Genomic DNA, 19,811 nt, shown 5'->3' with positions numbered 1-19,811 from the left:
TTGTTAGCCCTGAATTAGTTTTAAAAGTTGCAGGTTTGTTCTAAATTAGCCTGTAAAACTACGCCTTCAGAATTGCCGTGTCTATACTACAATTATAGATTAAATACGCTCATTAATAATTTAAAACTTTTGATTATTTGGGGTACTACGGTGCCCTGACAATAGTTTGTTCCTCTGAATCAAAGTGACATGCCTTCAGTGGAAATTGTTCAGCGTAAGATTGGTTCTATCCACACCTAATTATTAGATTATTGATCATTTACGCTCACAGCATAATAGATGCTTCTTTCTCTGTGCGTATTCTTACCTTGTATATTACAAGAGCAGTCCCCATTGATGTAATACTTATTAAGCAATAAAACTAACCATTTAGCATGCAGAAAATTGCAGAGGACAAAGGGCTTGCACTTTTACATATGCTCTGTATATTAATTAGATGGGTAAGTGAACAAGTCAAGTTACACTTTTCAGAATTAGTTTGATATTGATGTTTATAGCTTATTTACCTTGAGTCTATGTGATGTTTCATGCTTATTTGTAGATGATGACTTCCCATACTACCCAAGTACATCTGCAACTAGCCGGACAAAGAGAAAATGTAGGACACAAGTCCAGTCTCTAGCTGCTGTTCCAAAGTAATGCTCTAACCACACATTAGTCTGTATTATGAGATTATATCATTAAGGCATGAATTAAAGCTTTATCTCTAAACATTAGGTGCCGTCAAAGCAGAAGTGGTCCAGGAGATCCAAACAAAATACGCAAACAGCCTATAACACCAAAACAACAAGGTATATTTTTTATCAGTTGTAGTTTAACTATTGTCCTATATGCATATATAAGTATTTAGCTTTTTACTTCATGTTACAACTTTGCAGTGCATTTGCCTGCTGCTATGATTGGGCAACCGCTTCCAGGGAAACCTCTCCAACTACCAGTTGCCCAGTCATGTACAAAGTGTCTAGCAAAGAGAATTGCTTCTGAGTCCCGTACATTTTGTTGCGGAGATGGAACAATAGTGCTACCATCCAACAACTATCCTGTAGCATTGTCCAGATTATACACGTCTCCAGACCCACTGTCTACTCATTTCAGGAAATATGCACGCCTCTATAATAACTTATTTGCTTTCAGCTCAATTGGAGGCAAAACTTAGGCAGATACACAACAAGGAATCTATGTGTTTAAGCTTCATGGTCAGATCTACCACAACGTTCCAGATCTTGTGCCAACAGACGGAAGTCCAAAGTATTTGTAATTATACTTTTATGATGGTCAACATGAAGCTGCTAATCGCTCTGGGTGCTTTTCAGACCTAGATCAGAATGTTATTGACATACTGATGAATATAACACAATCAAACCCATATGCACGTTTCTTCCGATCATTAAAGAATATTAACGTAACTGACAATACACAGATACGTATTGAGAAAAATCCTACAAGAGACCAAGTGTAAGCAATGCACCTACGTCTGATGAAGTTGCTGTCATCTGGGCCGATGATACGACATTAGGTGAAACCAGTGGACCCCATATCTTAGTAACTGGGCGATCACAAGCTTCTCATAGAATTATGCACTACTATGGTTGTTATGACCCGCTTTAGTATCCTCTTCTTTTCCCATGTGGAGAGTGTGGTTGGCACCAAGGTTTGAAAAAGCGTATTATCCAAGCAGATACAGCATCAACAAGTCATAGTAGTATGACCCTTGCTTCTATTACAAATACAGCGTTATCTAGCCAAGGTGAAATGCCCCTACCTTCCACATTTGAAAATGCTGAAGGATTACGAAATGCAGAAGCACAAAGTAAGCATTGATTTTAGTGCCCCATTAAGTCATGGCCTCACCCCTATGCACGACCACCTAACTCAATCATAAATCCTTCTTGCAGGAAGTTTACAGAGACCAGGCTCACAAGAACGCAATGTGTCTTACCTTGAGTACTACTGCTACAAGCTGCAGAACAAGCCACGGAACATGCTGTTAAGAGCTGGGAGATGTTTACAGCAATATATGGTTGATATGTACATAAAATTAGAGAACACTCGCTTGGACTATTTCCGAAACAACCAAGATACTATAAGGTCTGAATTGTATCAGGGTTTACTTGACACAATAGATGCAGGTGAGCAGTGTGCAACTAACGTTGGTAGACGAGTTATCCTTCCCGCAACTTATATTGGAGGACCTAGGGATATGAAAAGGAGGTATCTTAATGCAATGGCTTTTGTACAGCGCTATGGGAAACCAGATTTTTTTTATAACTGTTACCTGCAATGCAGGCTGGCCTAAAATAAAAAGAGAGCTGGCTCCTGGAGAAGAAGCTCAGAATCGTCCAGATATAGTAGCTAGAGTGTTTCGCGCAAAGTTGCTAGCATTGAAGAAAAAGCTGGTTGAAGATAAGATCTTTGGAGAAGTTGCTGCATTTGTGTATGTAGATGAATTTCAAAAAAGGGGCCTTCCACATGCACATATTCTGCTAATAATGAAGCCTGGCAGTAAGATGAACTGTATTGACGACTTTGACAAGTTTGTTAGTGCTGAGATCCCGCCAGTGACTAATGTAAGCCTGCGCAAGGTTGTGCTAAAGCATATGATGCATGGGCCTTGTGGCCACCTAGACCCTGAACGTCAATGCATGCAGCACAAAAGTAGCAAAGGCCGATGCAAGTATGCGTATCCGAAGCAATTTGCAGTTTCAACAACTAATAGTTCAGATGGATATCCTGTCTACAGGCGACGTAAGATAGGAGATAGTGCTAAGATAAGGGGTGAGCAACTCGACAACCATTGGGTTATTCCATATAACCCATACCTCCTTGACCTGTTCGATTGTCACTTAAATGTTGAAGTCTTCTCCACCATACAAGCAGTTAAATATTTATATAAGTATGTCTACAGAGGTCACGATAAGATATCGTTCAATATAGCAGCAGGAGATGCAGTACAAGTAGTTGATGAAATTCAAAATAGCACCAGATCACCGACGCCTGGGTTTCCTCAATAGAGGCAATGTGGCGGATTTATGGGTTTGATCTGTTCGAGATCCATCCACCAGTCATGCCACTTCCAATACATCTTCCAGGCATGCAGGCAATACAATTAAGGCCTTATGAAAACCTAACTCGGGTAGTTTCCAATGAAAAGCGGATCAGGACACCATTAACTGAATTCTTCAAGATTAACAACGACAATGAACACAAAACAACTGAAAGGTACTTATATAGCTAATTTACTGAACACTATAGATGGGATAAGACAGAACGGACTTGGTTCAAAAGAAGAAATAAACTACTTGTAATAGCTCGGCTTGTGTTTGTTTCACCATCAGAAGGAGAACGGTATTTCTTGATATTGCTACTTAATCATGTTAAATCTCCCAAATCTTTTGAAGATCTTAAAACAGTCAACGGTGATTGTTGCTCAACTTACCAAGAAGCTGCATTAGAACTCAGGTTAATTGAAGAAGATAATATGGTCGTTTTGTGCCTTGTTGAAGCATGTAATGTACAGATGCCTTCTGCTCTACGACGTCTAAAGAGTCTATTGATCCAAAATACTCAAGAGGGGGGGGGGGGGGGTGAATTGAGGATTTAAAACTTCTTTACAGCTTTTTCGATTGTGCGTATGTAATTGATTATTTAAAGTTTATTGATTAAACTTTAACTAATCAACTAACGATTGTAAGCAAAGTAAACGAAAGAACGAAACAAGAAGAGACACACGGATTTTTGAAGTGGTTCAGTTTCACAAGTCGAAACCTACGTCCACTATTCTCGATTAATAAATTTAGTACCTTTCTACGGATTACAAATTTACTAACCCAACTCGTACAACTAACTCTACTAGTCAGTAACTCAATGAGTACCGTTAAATACTCGAGTGACTAACTTACGCTAATAAGAAAGCACTAATGATTCTAACAAAGGTTCACGTTAATGAACAAGTTAAGAAATCAACTAAGCACTATTATCTTATAACGATAACAATAAGAACGAATGCACAAGTTTATAATTCACACGTCCTTTTTTCGAAAATAAAAAAATGGTTTTCTTGCTTTTAAAACACGGTTTTTGTTTTGTGAAAATATATGAAAGTTATGCTCAAAGGTCTTAACTTTAATGATGTAAAGTATGTAGTATTTATAGTAAAAGAGGAGCAAGGGTTTCGGTTTACTAAAAACCCTAGATGGCCGAAATATAAGATATGGAAATAGATTCATATCTTGTTATTTTTATCCATAAAATCTTAGGAAAAGATATAAGTTGTTAATAGATTATCTTATCAAATATCCACTTAATATTCTTTCCTTAATATCCTAGATATGCCGAATGAATAAGGAAAAATCATAACAACTTTCCTTATTTTATTTAAGCAATCTCTTAGAAAGATATAGGATAAATATAAGATAATCTAATCAAATATATTTTCCTTAAACCCTAGATGCCGTGTGGTGTCTTTAGACTTGCCTTAATAAATAATATTTTCCTATCTTAACAACTCACCAATATCTTGGAGATTAGGAAAGATAATATAAGGAGATAAAGAAATCTCTAACAAATATTATCCTAATACCTTAACCCTTATCCAAGCAAAGACTTATTGTGCAAGAAGGAAACTACTATTCACGTTTTACTATTCACAGCACTATTCACGGCACTGTTCACGCGGCACTATTCACACAACACTATTCATCCCTAATATTTTTATAAGATAGAAAGGAATAAATCAAATAATAAAGAGATAATAAATCTCTTACCAAATATTATTTTAAAGATTTACTCAATCTTTTCCTTCTATCTTTACAAAAATAATATCTTATAAGTTAGGAAAGAATAAATCAAAATAATATAAAAGAGATATTAAATATCTAATCAAATATTATAAAGATTTACACAAAACCCTAAGTTGTACAAAGAGTCATCGTGTAAGAGAAAGAAACGACTCATAAGCCTATTCCTCTTTCACGAAACCCTAGGTAAGATAAATTAGGTTTAGGGTATTATAGAGTATGTAGAAACTAGAAACCCTAATTAGCAAGATGTCTCAACTCATAAGTTGATTCAATCATAATTACTAATTATAAGCTCATAGTAGAACCATACTCAATATTAAAATAAGCTCCCTTGTAAAATAAATACTTTTACTAAAACATTCAAAAGGATTTTCCAAAAACAATTTAAAAACTATTTTGTCGTGTGTTTTATAAACTTCACATCTTAATGTTATAGTAGAAGAGCTATAACATTGAGCTCTTTAACAAGTAATGTTATGGCTGTGAAGCTATAACTTTACCAATTTAAGAGGTGCATTCTTACGTTACCATTACGAGATAATCACCTACGCTATTCTAATCTTCGTTAGGAGATCTTCGAGTGTAGGCTACTTCATTATCCAAGCTTGATCAATCTTTAATTGAGCTTCATCTTCTCATGAATGCTTGAACAAATCTTCCATTATCTTTAATATCTTGATCCTTGATTGAGGGCATGATCATGATATGTTCTTGTATACTTCCGTCACAATTCTTTAATACTTGCGATTAGTAAGTCCAATCTAAAAGACTAAACAAACAATTACGCGCAACGAGTATATAAAGTATAAAGCACTCTTGACATCATCAAAACATAAACATATATTCTATATGGTTCAACAAATTCCCCCTTTTTGATGATGGAAAGTCTCCTAAAATTGTGACTAAGTATGTAGTTCCCCCTCAATATAATACCGTTATCTTTATAGATAAAGATCAACGCAAGATCAAGATAATTTTTCAAAAACCGAAACTTAAGGACTTTAAGAGACAGTTGGTCTTGACAAGGAGCAAGCTTAGGCAAATACTAGATCATGGTTATTTCTTCCCCCTCTTGACATCATCGAAAAGACGAGAACAGACATAAAACGACTAGAATGATATCAACCGAGGCAAGAAATATATATTAATCAAAGCACATATTATAGTATAAGAACGATTTCAACATAAGCAAGCTCTAAATATAGAGTGTGTAATACAAACCGAGATGAATAGAGATTTTTTAGGAGAGAAGAGAATTAGTCACTCACCTAACTACGACCTACAAAAGCATGCATGCAATCTAACATGATAGATATCTCTAGTAACCGTACATATACACTCCAACCAATCGAGATCCAAAACACATGCCGAGGACTTACATATGAATGTGAGGTGAGGTAATTGGGTAAGAAGGGGCAAAATAATTTGGATATGTGGAGGTAAAAGCCAAGCTAGCACCGATCACAATCAAAGGTAACCATATTCCACTTTCCAACCCAACATAAAGGATGATACACCATGCCAAGTATGGCACAAACTCACTCACATCAACAAGTTCTTCTCCTCAAGTAATATGGAATGATAAGAATAGGAGTAATAAGAGATTTTTATCTTTCCGTTTTTTTTTATATAGTATCATTTTTCTCCTTTTTTTTTTTATTTTTTTTTTATTTTTCTCATTTCTTTTTTTTTTTTGTTTCATTCCATCATTTTCTTCTTCCTTCCAATATCCATCACAAAAGCAACAAAATTGACCACAACAAGACTTCCAAACTTACCAACAAGACTAGCTTGACAAGGGTAGGCCATATGGAATGTAGTTGAATAAATAGGTCAAAATAAGGCAAATTTGGCTAATGTGAGGTTAGTAGGTAAAACGTAAAGGAAGGGTTGCCTCTCCACACGTGTAACCACCACAAACCCGAGTGTATACAGGTAATAAGAGACAAATTTCATGCTTATGCAATTTGATGTTACATGCCATGTAAGGAGTACTACTCACATCCTAAATCAAACCAATCATGAATGTCATTGGTTTATGAATCTCTAAACCTTAGAATGTATATGTGATGAACAAGAGTTATGGTTTGTATACAACACAAAATATATGGACTAGCAAATGGAATATTCTCATAAGATAATAAAATACTATATCAGAATGTACTTGCAACGGAAAATACGAACACAGTCATATAATCTCATCTTAACTAGCCAGTCATACGGTTAGGAAATAATTATGATAGTTTAGGTGCCACCGATTAAACCAATTTCCAACCGTAAAGTCTCAAAACGTCCTCTAGCTAATGATTTTGTCAAAATGTCTGCCCATTGTTTTTCAGTACTACAAAATTCAAGTTTTATATTCCCCTTCTCAACATGGTCTCGTATAAAATGGTGTCTAATTTCAATATGTTTGGTACGTGAATGTTGTGCCGGATTTTTAGAAATTATTATCGCACTAGTATTATCACACAAAATAGGAATACATCCTACATCAACACCATAATCACGTAATTGTTGCTTAAGCCATAAAAGTTGAGTACATACCAGTCCTGCAGCAATATATTCGGCTTCAGCGGTTGAGAGAGCAACCGAATTTTGTTTCTTCGAACCCCACGTGATGATACATGGTCCGACAAATGTGGCGACACCCGACGTGCTTTTCCTGTCTAGAGAACATCCCGCGTAGTCGGCATCGGAATAACCGACTAGATCAAAATTGCACTCCATTGGATACCATAGGTATAAGTTGGCCGTTCCAATTAAGTAACGTAAAATTCGTTTTACGGCCGTCATATGCGATTCTTTGGGAGACGATTGATATCTCGCACAAACGCATACGCTAAACATGATATCGGGTCTACTTGCGGTCAAATATAACAATGACCCAATCATCCCACGGTAAGTAGTTTCATCAACTGATTTACCGTTTTCGTCCAATGTCAATTTCTTGTTCTCGACCATTGGAGTAGGCATAGCGTGTGAATTTTCCATCCCGAATTTCCGAATCAACTCTTTGATGTATTTCTGTTGATGGATCTTAATGCCTTCATCTGTTTGTTGTATTTGCAGACCTAGGAAGAATTTCAATTCTCCTATCATACTCATCTCGAACTCGGAAGTCATCAATTCAGAAAAGTATTTGCATAGACTTCGGTTGGTCGATCCAAAGATGATATCATCGACGTATATTTGAACAACCAGAAGGTCAGAATCCTCAGTTTTTAGAAATAGGGTTTTGTCTACGGATCCTCTACTGAATCCACTGTCAAGTAGAAACTTAGATAATCGATCGTACTAAGCCCTAGGTGCTTGCTTCAAGCCGTAGAAATCTTTATCCAATTTGAACACATGATCCTCAAATTTGATATTCTTAAAACCAGGGGGTTGTTCAACGAAGACTTCTTCTTGTAAATATCCGTTCAGGAATGCTGTCTTGACGTCCATCTGGAAGAGCTTCATTCCCTTGTGTGCGGCGAATGCTATCAGAAGTCTAATAGCTTCAAGACGAGCAACAAAAAGCGAAAGTCTCGTCATAATCTATTCCTTCTTGTTGATTATACCCTTGGACCACCAATCTTGCTTTGTTTCTGACAATGACCCCGGCATCATCCAATTTGTTCCTGAAGACCCACCGAGTTCCAATGACTGTTCGATCTTTTGGTCTAGGAACTAAATGTCAAACCTTGTTTCTTTCGAACTGTTGTAGCTCTTCTTGCATAGCTACAATCCAATCTGATTCAGCAAGAGCTTCATTGATGTTCTTTGGTTTGATCATGGATAGGAAAGAGTAGAAAGAGCAGAAATTGTTCAAGGAACGTCTTGTTTGAACACCCTTCTTAATATTCCCAAGAATATTGTCCATGGGGTGTGAATTCTTATATTTCCACTTCGTAGAAGTGCTTGGTTCACCATCGTTATTTGAGCTTGTCCCGACTTCATTTGGTTCGGAATTAGGGGAAATTCCCCCTTAATCCAATTCGGGTGTTGTGTTTGAGTCGATTATAACCTCGGACTCTACACCTTGATTTGGATTCAATGTTACAGTAACATCATCTATAACATTGGTTTGGGAGTTCTTATTTTGAGTGGATGTTATAGTATCATCAACTATAACTTTGTCCTTCTCCTTTTTGTCTTTAGAGGAACGATCAAGTTCATCGTTTATTCCCTCAATCTCATTATCCTCTAATTCCAAATCCGGGGGATCGTCTCTAGAGAGACGAAAGTCGGGCTCATCCAAGTCTTCTTCCTCATCCTGTAATGGCTTATCGAACACGTTATCCTCATCAAAAATAACGTGTACACTTTCTTCAATACAAAGAGTCCTTTTATTGAAGACCTTATAAGCCTTGCTATGATCTAAGTATCCTATGAAAATTGCCTCATCACTCCTAGGGTCGAATTTACTTAAACGGTTTTTACCATTATTATGTACAAAACATTTACTCCCAAAACAACGAAGATGGGAGATATTAGGTTTTCGACCTCTAAGGAGTTCGTAGGGGGTTTTCTTAAGGATAGGTCGGATCATAGCACGATTATGGATGTAGCAAGAAGTACTAATGGCTTCAGCCCAAAAGTTACGAGGTAAACCACTACACAAGAGCATTGTACGTGCCATATCTTCTAAGGTTCTATTCATACGTTCAACGACACCGTTTTGTTGAGGAATTCTTGGTGCAGAAAAGTTATGCCCTACACCATTAACTCGACAATATTCTATAAAAGTTTGGTTATCAAATTCGGTGCCATGATCCGTACGAATAGATACTAGATTAGTCTTATATTTGTTTTGAACAAGTTTCATAAGACAATCAAATTCATCAAACGTTTCGTCTTTTGAATGAAGAAAGATAGGCCATACATACCTTGAGTAGTCATCTATAAGAACAAAGACGTACCTGGATCCTCCTCTACTCCTTACCTTCATAGGTCCACATAAATCCATGTGTACTAATTCCAAGGCTTGATTTGTTCTTACTACTCTTTTTGGCTTGAACGATGATCTTACTTGTTTACATCTTGCACACGTATCACACATCTTTTCTTTGTCAAACTTGATCTTAGGTAACCCTTCCACCAAGTCCCACTTCTTGAGTTTATTCAAGGTTAGTGAGCTAATATGACCAAAGCGTTTATGCCATAAACAAGGATCATCTAATGTAACTTTCATGCACGAAAAAGAGTTAGTAGGCACATCATTTAAATCCACCATGTAAACGTTCCTTTTTCTGTGGCCTTCAAGAATAACATTGCTAGTTCCTTCAATAATAATGCGACAACTATCAGTATGAAAAACTACTTTGTTACCTTTGTCGCATAGTTGAGATATACTTAGCAAGTTGTGTTTTAGACCATCCACGAGATAAACATCACTGATTGCGTGAGCCTTAGAAATTCCAATTTTGCCAACGCCAATAACCTTTCCCTTTTTGTTGTCCCCGAACGTCACTTTTCCTCCATTGAAGGGCTTGAGTGAAAGAAATAGATTCTTGTCTCCGGTCATGTGTCTTGAACATCCACTGTCAAGATACCATTGGTTGTTTTCTTTCACTACTTCCTTCAAAAGGATTAGATACAGTTTTTAGGTACCCAAGCTAAGTTGGGTCCCTTATTATTAGTTACTCTAAATACTAAATCCTTTCGAACCCAAACACGTTTAATGACCGTTCTTCTAACTTTAGGTTTGTTTGGCTTGGGAGGTGTTCTAGGGTTAGGGTTTTCTCTAGGTCTCGGAACTTCTCTAGGTCTCGGAACTTCTCTAGGTCTCGGAACTTATCTAGGTCTCTCTTGACTATTTGCCTTATGAATAGGTTTACTGGGTTGAGTTTTACAAGGGCTTTGTGAGGTGCTAGGTTTCTTAGAATAGTCAAAGGCCATGTCATAAAACCAACGAAATTTGTTGTTCCTTTCTTCGTTAGGTTCATTAATGAGGGTTTCCTTATCCTCGACAACTGTGTCAGCAGTTTTAGCATGTTCGACATTTTTTCGTAAATCATGAGCCTTTTTGACACAATTGATTTGGATATGACCCGTATGACGACAGTAATTGCAAATCAAGTATTCAGGAAGATCAGCATACTTCCTCTTTCTGAAGTCAAAATCTGAAGGTGTTGATTTGCATTTAGAGTGATCTCTACGGCTGTAGCACTCATGTCCTAACCCCATCTTCATATTATTATCAGATTGTTCGCTTAAGAAGTTTAGGACTTTCGTGCTGCCTTCCCACTTATCATGTACCTTTCTCGCATGTAAGAGAAGGTCTTTTAGGGTTTTGACTTCCTCTTGACATTTCGTGTGATCTACATCATTGTCCTTTTTAAACTTATCACGAAAGTCTTGGAATCGTTTGTTAAGAATAAACACAACATCAGTGTGTTATTTCTTAACATTGATCATGTCGGCTTTAGATTCCTTTAATTGCTTTGAAAGGGAATCTATCTCTTTCTTTTGGTTTAAGATCACAGCTTCATTAGATGTGACCTTAGCTTCCAAAAGTTCTCTGACTTTTTTAAGTTCTAAAGTTATAGCGTCATTAGCTATAACTTTGGCTTGAAGGTGCTTAATATTAAGCTTTAGGTCGGAAGTTATAGCTTCATTAGCTATAACTTTGGACTCTAATTCCTTCTTTTCAGCCATAGTAGAATCTAATGTTGTAGCATTCTCTGCTATAACTTTAGACTTCAACTTCTTAGCTTTAGTCTTGAGAGTATGATTATCTTCCGCAATTTCGAGAATCTGTTCCTTTAGATCTTTCAATTCCAAATCCTGTTCGTGACACTTATCAAGAGATTGTTCAAAGAATTGAATTAAAGCACTTTTAGACAATTTCCTAACACGTTTCTTAAGCTCAAGATAACTTACCTCTTCATCGTCATCCTCGTCTGATTCTCCAAGAAAGCAATGGTTTGAATGAGAATTTGTGCTTTCATCGTCACTGTCGGAGATTAGGTCAAGACTGACACTGCTGAGACAAAGGTTTGCTACTTCATCGTCTTCAGATTCCTCGTCATCTTCTGAGTCAAGGTCTACCCAACACGAAGCCATCATAACTTGTTTGAATTCTCTTTTTGTCTTCTCACGTTTCGTCTTGCCCTTTATCTTCTCCCATGTTGGACAATCTTTGATCATATGACCAGATTCTCCACATTTAAAGCAACCTCTATTTGCGAAGGACGACTTTGAGTCATTAACCTTCTTGTTGAATGACTTGTTGTTGTTGTTGTAGGATGATTTTGTTTGTTTATTTCGAAATATTTTATTTTTGAAACGTCGTGCAAACAAAACGGTTTCATCCTCTAATTCAGAGTCTACTTCTTCGCTCGCTAAGGCCATACTCTTATTTCGACTTGGTTCAGCGTCATCTTTGTTGAGAGTAATTTCATGGGCCATGAGAGCACCAATGAGTTCTTGATAGGATAGAGTCTCAAGATCTCGTGATTCCTCCATTGCAGTGACCTTAGCACGCCACTTCTTAGTAAGGCTCCTAAGAACCTTTCTAGCAATGTCCTCAGTACTAAATTTCCTACCTAGGTTTTTTAGTTCGTTTATGATGCTTGAGAACCTTGCAGACATGCTATCTAAGGACTCATTAGGCTCCATGATGAATAGCTCATATTTTTGCATAAGCAAATCAATTCGGTGCTTCCTAACAATGGAAGTACCTTCATAAGCTAATTCGAGCCCGTCCCATATCTTCTTGGCCGTGGAACATGAAGAGAATCGATCAAACTCAGTGGAAGTCATTCCGTTTTGCAGAAGACTTATTGCTTTGGAGTTTTTCTCGGCTTTCTTGTAGTCGGCCTCGACATAGTCCTCTTCTTTCTTCTCATAGGTAGTGCCTTCCTCGGATGCCACAAGAATTTTTTGTGGTCCGTTTTGAATAATCCTCCAGCACTCCCAATCGTGTCCTTTCACATAGTGAGTCATCATGTTTTTCCATAATCCATAATTCTTCCCATCAAAGACGGGACACTTGAGATATTTGGAATCCATTTATCACGTGATAGGCAAAATGGAATATAAAACGATAAGATAAATGAAAAACAAGATAGATCAGCCTCTTTGCGGTTAGGCAATCAAGAGGACGAGGCTCTGATACCAATTAAAGAGTCTATTGATCCAAAATACTCAAGAGGGGGGGGGGGGGTGAATTGAGGATTTAAAACTTCTTTACAGCTTTTTCGATTGTGCGTATGTAATTGATTATTTAAAGTTTATTGATTAAACTTTAACTAATCAACTAACGATTGTAAGCAAAGTAAACGAAAGAACGAAACAAGAAGAGACACACGGATTTTTGAAGTGGTTCAGTATCACAAGTCGAAACCTACGTCCACTATTCTCGATTAATAAATTTAGTACCTTTCTACGGATTACAAATTTACTAACCCAACTCGTACAACTAACTCTAGCTGTAACTCAATGAGTACCGTTAAATACTCGAGTGACTAACTTACGCTAATAAGAAAGCACTAATGATTCTAACAAAGGTTCACGTTAATGAACAAGTTAAGAAATCAACTAAGCACTATTATCTTATAACGATAACAATAAGAACGAATGCACAAGTTTATAATTCACACGACCTTTTTTCGAAAATAAAAAAACAGTTTTCTTGCTTTTAAAACACGGTTTTTGTTTTGTGAAAATATATGAAAGTTATGCTCAAAGGTCTTAACTTTAATGATGTAAAGTATGGAGTATTTATAGTAAAAGAGGAGCAAGGGTTTCGGTTTACTAAAAACCCTAGATGGCCGAAATATAAGATATGGAAATAGAATCATATCTTATTATTTTTATCCATAAAATCTTAGGAAAAGATATAAGTTGTTAATAGATTATCTTATCAAATATTCACTTAATATTCTTTCCTTAATATCCTAGATATGCCGAATAAATAAGGAAAAATCATAACAACTTTCCTTATTTTATTTAAGCAATCTCTTAGAAAGATATAGGATAAATATAAGATAATCTAATCAAATATATTTTCCCTAAACCCTAGATGCCGTGTGGTGTCTTTAGACTTGCCTTAATAAATAATATTTTCCTACCTTAACAACTCACCAATATCTTGGAGATTAGGAACGATAATATAAGGAGATAAAGAAATCTCTAACAAATATTATCCTAATACCTTAACCCTTATCCAAGCAAAGACTTATTGTGCAAGAAGGAAACTACTATTCACCTTTTACAATTCACAAAGACTATTCACGGCAGACTGTTCACGCGGCACTATTCACACAAAGACTATTCATCCCTAATATTTTTATAAGATAGAAAGGAATAAATCAAATAATAAAGAGATAATAAATCTCTTACCAAATATTATTTTAAAGATTTACTCAATCTTTTCCTTCTATCTTTACAAAAATAATATCTTATAAGTTAGGAAAGAATAAATCAAAATAATATAAAAGAGATATTAAATCTCTAATCAAATATTATAAAGATTTACACAAAACCCTAACTTGTACAAAGAGTCATCGTGTAAGAGAAAGAAACGACTCATAAGCCCATTCCTCTTTCACGAAACCCTAGGTAAGATAAATTCGGTTTAGGGTATTATAGAGTATATAGAAACTAGAAACCCTAATTAGCAAGATGTCTCAACTCATAAGTTGATTCAATCATAATTACTAATTATAAGCTCATAGTAGAACCATACTCAATATTAAAATAAGCTTCCTTGTAAAATAAATACTTTTACTAAAACATTCAAAACGATTTTCCAAAAACAATTTAAAAACTATTTTGTCGTGTGTTTTATAAACTTCACATCTCAATGTTATAGTAAAAGAGCTATAACATTGAGCTCTTTAACAAGTAATGTTATGGCTGTGAAGCTATAACTTTACCAATTTAAGAAGCGCATTCTTACGTTACCATTACGAGATAATCACCTACGCTATTCTAATCTTCGTTAGGAGATCTTCGAGTGTAGGCTACTTCATTATCCAAGCTTGATCAATCTTTAATTGAGCTTCATCTTCTCATGAATGCTTGAACAAATCTTCCATTATCTTTAATATCTTGATCCTTGATTGAGGGCATGATCATGATATGTTCTTGTATACTTCCGTCACAATTCTTTAATTGCTTTAGATTTGGATGTCCCATTGACCTGCGCAGTGCCAAAGCAAGGGAGCCTTGATGCGTTAATACAAGCAACCAGCTTAATTATATGGGATGAAGCTTCAATGGCAAGGAAGGAAAGAGTTGAAGCCTTGGACCACTTACTACGTGATCTATGTGACCCAAATTTGGTGTTTGGTGGGAAATTAATTGTGTTTGTAGGTGACTTTCGCCAAGTGCTTCCAGTAGTCCCTCATAGATCGTTAAGAGAAGTAGTGAACTCTAGCATGGTCTCCTCTGCAATCTGGTCTCAACTGATCAAATATCGCTTAACCGTTAATGTTCGAGCTAGAGATGATCCTGAGTTTTCCAGATTTCTTTTGGCTCTTGGTAATGGTGAACTTCAAGCTGAAGAAACTGCTCAGATTGAACTGCCTCCTGGGATTGTAGTAGAAACACGCAGTACAGAAGAAGAGTTGATAACTATAGTTGCTGATATTGCATACCCAGAAGCTGATGTTAACACATTGGGTACTGATATATTTATCAAGCGATCAATACTGACGCCCATGAATGAAGATGTTGGTGCTTTTAATACACTTCTTATAAATAGGTTCGCAGGAGAAGTTGTCACATATAGAGGCTACGATTCAATGCTGACTGATAACTGCAACATTTATCCAGCTGAATTCATAAATACACTTTGTCCAGGAGGCATGAGTCCTTATGAATTAATTCTGAAAGAAAATTGTCCAGTCATTCTGCTTAGAAGTCTTCTTCCATCTTCTGGTCTCTGCAATGGAACTAGGCTAATTTGCAAAAGAATTACGCCTAATCTAGTAGAATGCATGATAGCTTCTGGACATTACAGTGGTGACCATGTGTTTATCCCACGTATTAAAATGCAGCCACCAGCTTCTGATAATTTCCCATTTCAGTTCCAAGGTAATCAGTTCCCTTTGAAGTTGAGTTTTGCAATGACCATCAATAAATCACAGGGGCAGACATTGGACCAAGTTGCTATCTACCTTCCCAAACCCTGTTTTTCTCATGGACAGTTGTATGTCGGTCTTTCACGAGCTAGAACATCAGACAAAGTAACAGTTGTTTCTGCATCAACAGATCATGCTTCATCACAACAATCTATGAAAAACATTGTTTCTTACGATGTTTTGAGACTTGCAGGCATCATCTAAGTAACCTCACAAAGGAAATGTTCCCGCAAAGTTAGCGTACTTTTTTGGCACCTAACTAGGACAATATATTGTCTAGATTTTGAAGACATAACTGCAAGGATGACTCTGTTTATCAAGATGAGGCACACACCTGCAAAATTAACCTCTATTCCCATTAGTACAACCATGCTACTTAGCCCACCATTGTGCTTAACAAAGCATATGAGCCAATGGTTGACTATATTGTATCAAGGAATGTAATGCACTTTTGACTGCAGGAGCTTATGAATCATGTAATATAAGGATTGTTTAACATAAATGAATTATAAAGCTTCTAGCAACCCTTTCTTGTTATGAAAAAAAAAAACTACTTGATCATTACTTACAATTTCAGAACACTATTATATAAAATCAACAGAATAATAAAGCTAATACTTTTTTACAATATAGAATATTTCTCAATTATGTTAAATGAATCAATTTTCCATAAACCATACATACACAGACACAAACACCCCTTCCTAAAGCCAATTTTCACACAATTATTTCTAGATAAACTTCTCCATTAGCTAATAGTCAATATTAGACAAGTCATCTTATAATCAAGAAAGTAATAAAAATCTCTTATATAAATAAATAACTATAACTATAAATACACTATACCATAGTACTCCTACAACCTACTAATAACAATATAATATTATACTTTTTCTAATACTCACAACAATCACCAAACTACCCATTAATCTAACTATAACGAAACAGTGTACTGTCTTATTGGCATGTGCTAAGAAATCAGTCTAGCCTAAGAAACATAGTCTTCTACTGCACTCCACCCACCTTCTTTTCCTCGTTTCCCTCACCGCCTTTCATTCACTTTCTTTTCTAATTCTATGTCAGTCATTGCTCACCTCTTCCACATGTTTGAGTAACTACTTTGCTACTTATAGTACCACCACTTTCTAATTCCTACTTCCGATTCTGAGTTCTCAAAGAAATAAGAAAACAACTTTCAGTATGCACTTCTAATCTCAGATACACTCATCCTTTCACTCTATATTACATTATTTCAATTTGTTGTCTTCTTGAATTATTATTTACATGATTATCATTGTCATCTACAACTGAATCAGGTCTTTATTATCATGGCTATCTTCAAGTACATACATACTATGAAGCATAAAATAGTCATGCTTCTATATTAGAAAAGTAAAGACTACAAAATCAGGAAAACTTGCTACAAAAAAAATCACCTTAACAATCATAACTTATTTGGTGAATTAGGTCATATGTGTTCACATAGAAAAGCTGTATTCATATATCAATTTAGAAATAATGTGATGCAGTTTTGAATTAACATGTTTATTAAAATTATCTACAAAACTACATCCAATTTACAGTTCAAAAGTTTCCAATTTCAGTCTAAATATTCTTCATTGAATAGTCTGCATTTCAGAACCCATATACTAAATTTTGATGTTCAAAATACATAGAAATCAACATGAAAATTATTTGATTATTTTGTAGCCTCTCTTAACAGAATGAAGCCGCAACCAGTGTACCTGGATGAACTAACAAACACCACTAAGGACTACAAGGTGAAGGTGAAAGTAATTGAAAAGAGACGCCCAAAGACATCTCCTTCAAAGGGGGTCTACCAGGGCTTCGTCGTCCAAGATGATAAGGCAAGCCCATTATTCATATAAATCTTTGTCCAAAATAAATTGTGAATGTAGATTATAATTTATCATATTTGATCTTATTTTAGGAATCTACATATGGAGTAGTTGATGAATTAGTGCATTTACTAATTAATTATCATTTAGTATATTTTATGACACTCTGCTCACATATACATATATTCGTTCATGAAACACTTAAATTTAGCTGCAACCATTAGTGCATAAATGGAAAGGATGTGCTTCAATGATCATTTTAGCTGTGACGTTTTGTAGTCTTAGTATAACATAGTGAACTTGAAATGCTAAAAGACTTGTTTCAGATGAAACCTTTAAATACATCTCCTGTTCTTCTTGAATCAAGAATAACATTGTATTCCACTACAAGTAGTTTTATTAAACCCTAAACCCTACTTGCCTAAGTACAACACAACTAAGCACTGCACATTTCTTATTAAACATTGTTCTCTTTGTACATGAACAAATCACTTGAAAGCTACTTTGCTAACAAGTGAAATATAGCCAGTACCAGGCGATAAGATTTGCTGTGTGTATAATAACAATGAATATACATATAAATCTAAATAGTATGTGTAATTAGGTTTATTGATCGTGTCTTAGGATTAATCTATTGAATAAACCGTAACTAACAAACGTAGTACTATTATCAGGGGTCTACGATGCGCGGGGCTCTTTTTGCTGACCAAGTCGATCAATATGAAGATGCATTCAAGCACAACAGACTGTATGAGATAACCAATGCTCCAATATCTCCTCTGAAGCCAGACTATAAGTTAAACCCCACAGATGTTGATTTCCAGATGAACTTTGGACGACGAACTATTGTCCTACCAGTTGATATTGATGATGGCACCAATACCATAGACTATAGACCCATTTCTCATCTGCCCAGAGCAACTGATTACACTGAGATGTTTGGTATGATTAAGTGATTAGCTATATCATCTTTTTCACTACTGTGTTGTACTACAGGAAAACTGCACTCCACCATAACATGACCATGTTTCTTATATATTGCAGATATAGTTGGTGTGGTTCTCTTTGTAGAAGAACATTCTCGTAAAGTTACAACAAACAAGAACCGCGAAACAAATGTTCGTGAGATTGTGCTCACTGACAACAGGTAAATCATAGCCATAGTTTAAAGATTAGTTAGTGCTAAAATACTAAACAACAAATATTGTATATGAAACTAATAACATCAATTTAAATGGAACGACCTACGCAAAACTCCGCAGCCACTATCAATCTCAGTTTGGGATGACCTGGCAGAAGATGATTGCACAATGCTGATTCCAGAACCTGGCAAATTTAGGATCGTGGGGCTCATAGCTCCCAGAGTATCTAATCACAAATGTCAGATACATTTACTTAGTTGCAATTCAAAACATACGCACTAAATGTAGTAACTGACAATTAATAGCTATACCTTACTATTTACAGCTTTCTCAATGACCACTTCTAGCTCAACAGTCATCATACATTCACCTGTGGGCGAGAAAGCAGAAGCGCCAAAAACCTGGTACTCTCTGAACTCAGTCTAGGCTCTTTCATGTCAAGCTACCTATGCCAAATGAAAAGACAACCAAAATTTCAGCTCTTCGTGCTAAGAAAGTAAGCACAATATACTAATGCACCTTCTAATGTACCTACCACATATGCATTTACTAATCTCCATCATACTTCCAACAGGCAAAATCAGCTTTGCAAGATGAAAAACACTGGTTAGAAGTTACTATACCAGCTGCTGAACTACATAAAGTGCATGCATACATAGGATGTTCAAAATGTGCTAAAACCTCCAGCATGCCACCAGGACGTCCATACACATGCAACAACTGCTCCGCGCCTGATTGTACCTCAGTGCCAAAGTACGTCTACTGCATCACTTTAGTACTACAATAACTTCAAATAAGTAAATATACATAATCCCTCTTCTACATATAGCATGGCTAATAATAGAACTCATTCAATATCCTATAATTAATAGCTAAAACACAAAGAAGGTACTAATGCTTAGACAACATCTATTTCAGAATCACATTCAACTGCGA

General features: G+C 35.9%; 2 protein-coding genes across 2 annotated transcripts; both read left to right on the top strand.

Annotated features, from left to right (window-relative positions):
- The first annotated feature begins 374 nt into the window (after window positions 1-374).
- On the top strand, window positions 375-3,011 carry LOC141602089 (uncharacterized). Its single transcript, XM_074422400.1, has 8 exons — window positions 375-423; window positions 542-635; window positions 718-791; window positions 879-1,145; window positions 1,287-1,402; window positions 1,609-1,810; window positions 1,896-2,129; window positions 2,287-3,011. The coding sequence occupies exons 1-8, from the start codon at window positions 375-377 to the stop codon at window positions 3,009-3,011; spliced, it is 1,761 nt and encodes a 586-aa protein (XP_074278501.1).
- Window positions 3,012-15,007: 11,996 nt separating this feature from the next.
- LOC141602087 (uncharacterized) lies at window positions 15,008-16,078 on the top strand. The gene has a single exon (XM_074422399.1). The coding sequence runs from the start codon at window positions 15,008-15,010 to the stop codon at window positions 16,076-16,078; it is 1,071 nt and encodes a 356-aa protein (XP_074278500.1).
- Window positions 16,079-19,811: the final 3,733 nt, after the last annotated feature.

This window comes from Silene latifolia, chromosome 9, assembly GCF_048544455.1.
Source record: "Silene latifolia isolate original U9 population chromosome 9, ASM4854445v1, whole genome shotgun sequence".
Classification (NCBI taxonomy): Eukaryota; Viridiplantae; Streptophyta; class Magnoliopsida; order Caryophyllales; family Caryophyllaceae; genus Silene; species Silene latifolia.
The sequence above is the reverse complement of the archived record's forward strand: the minus strand, read 5'-3'. Positions and strand labels throughout refer to the sequence as shown.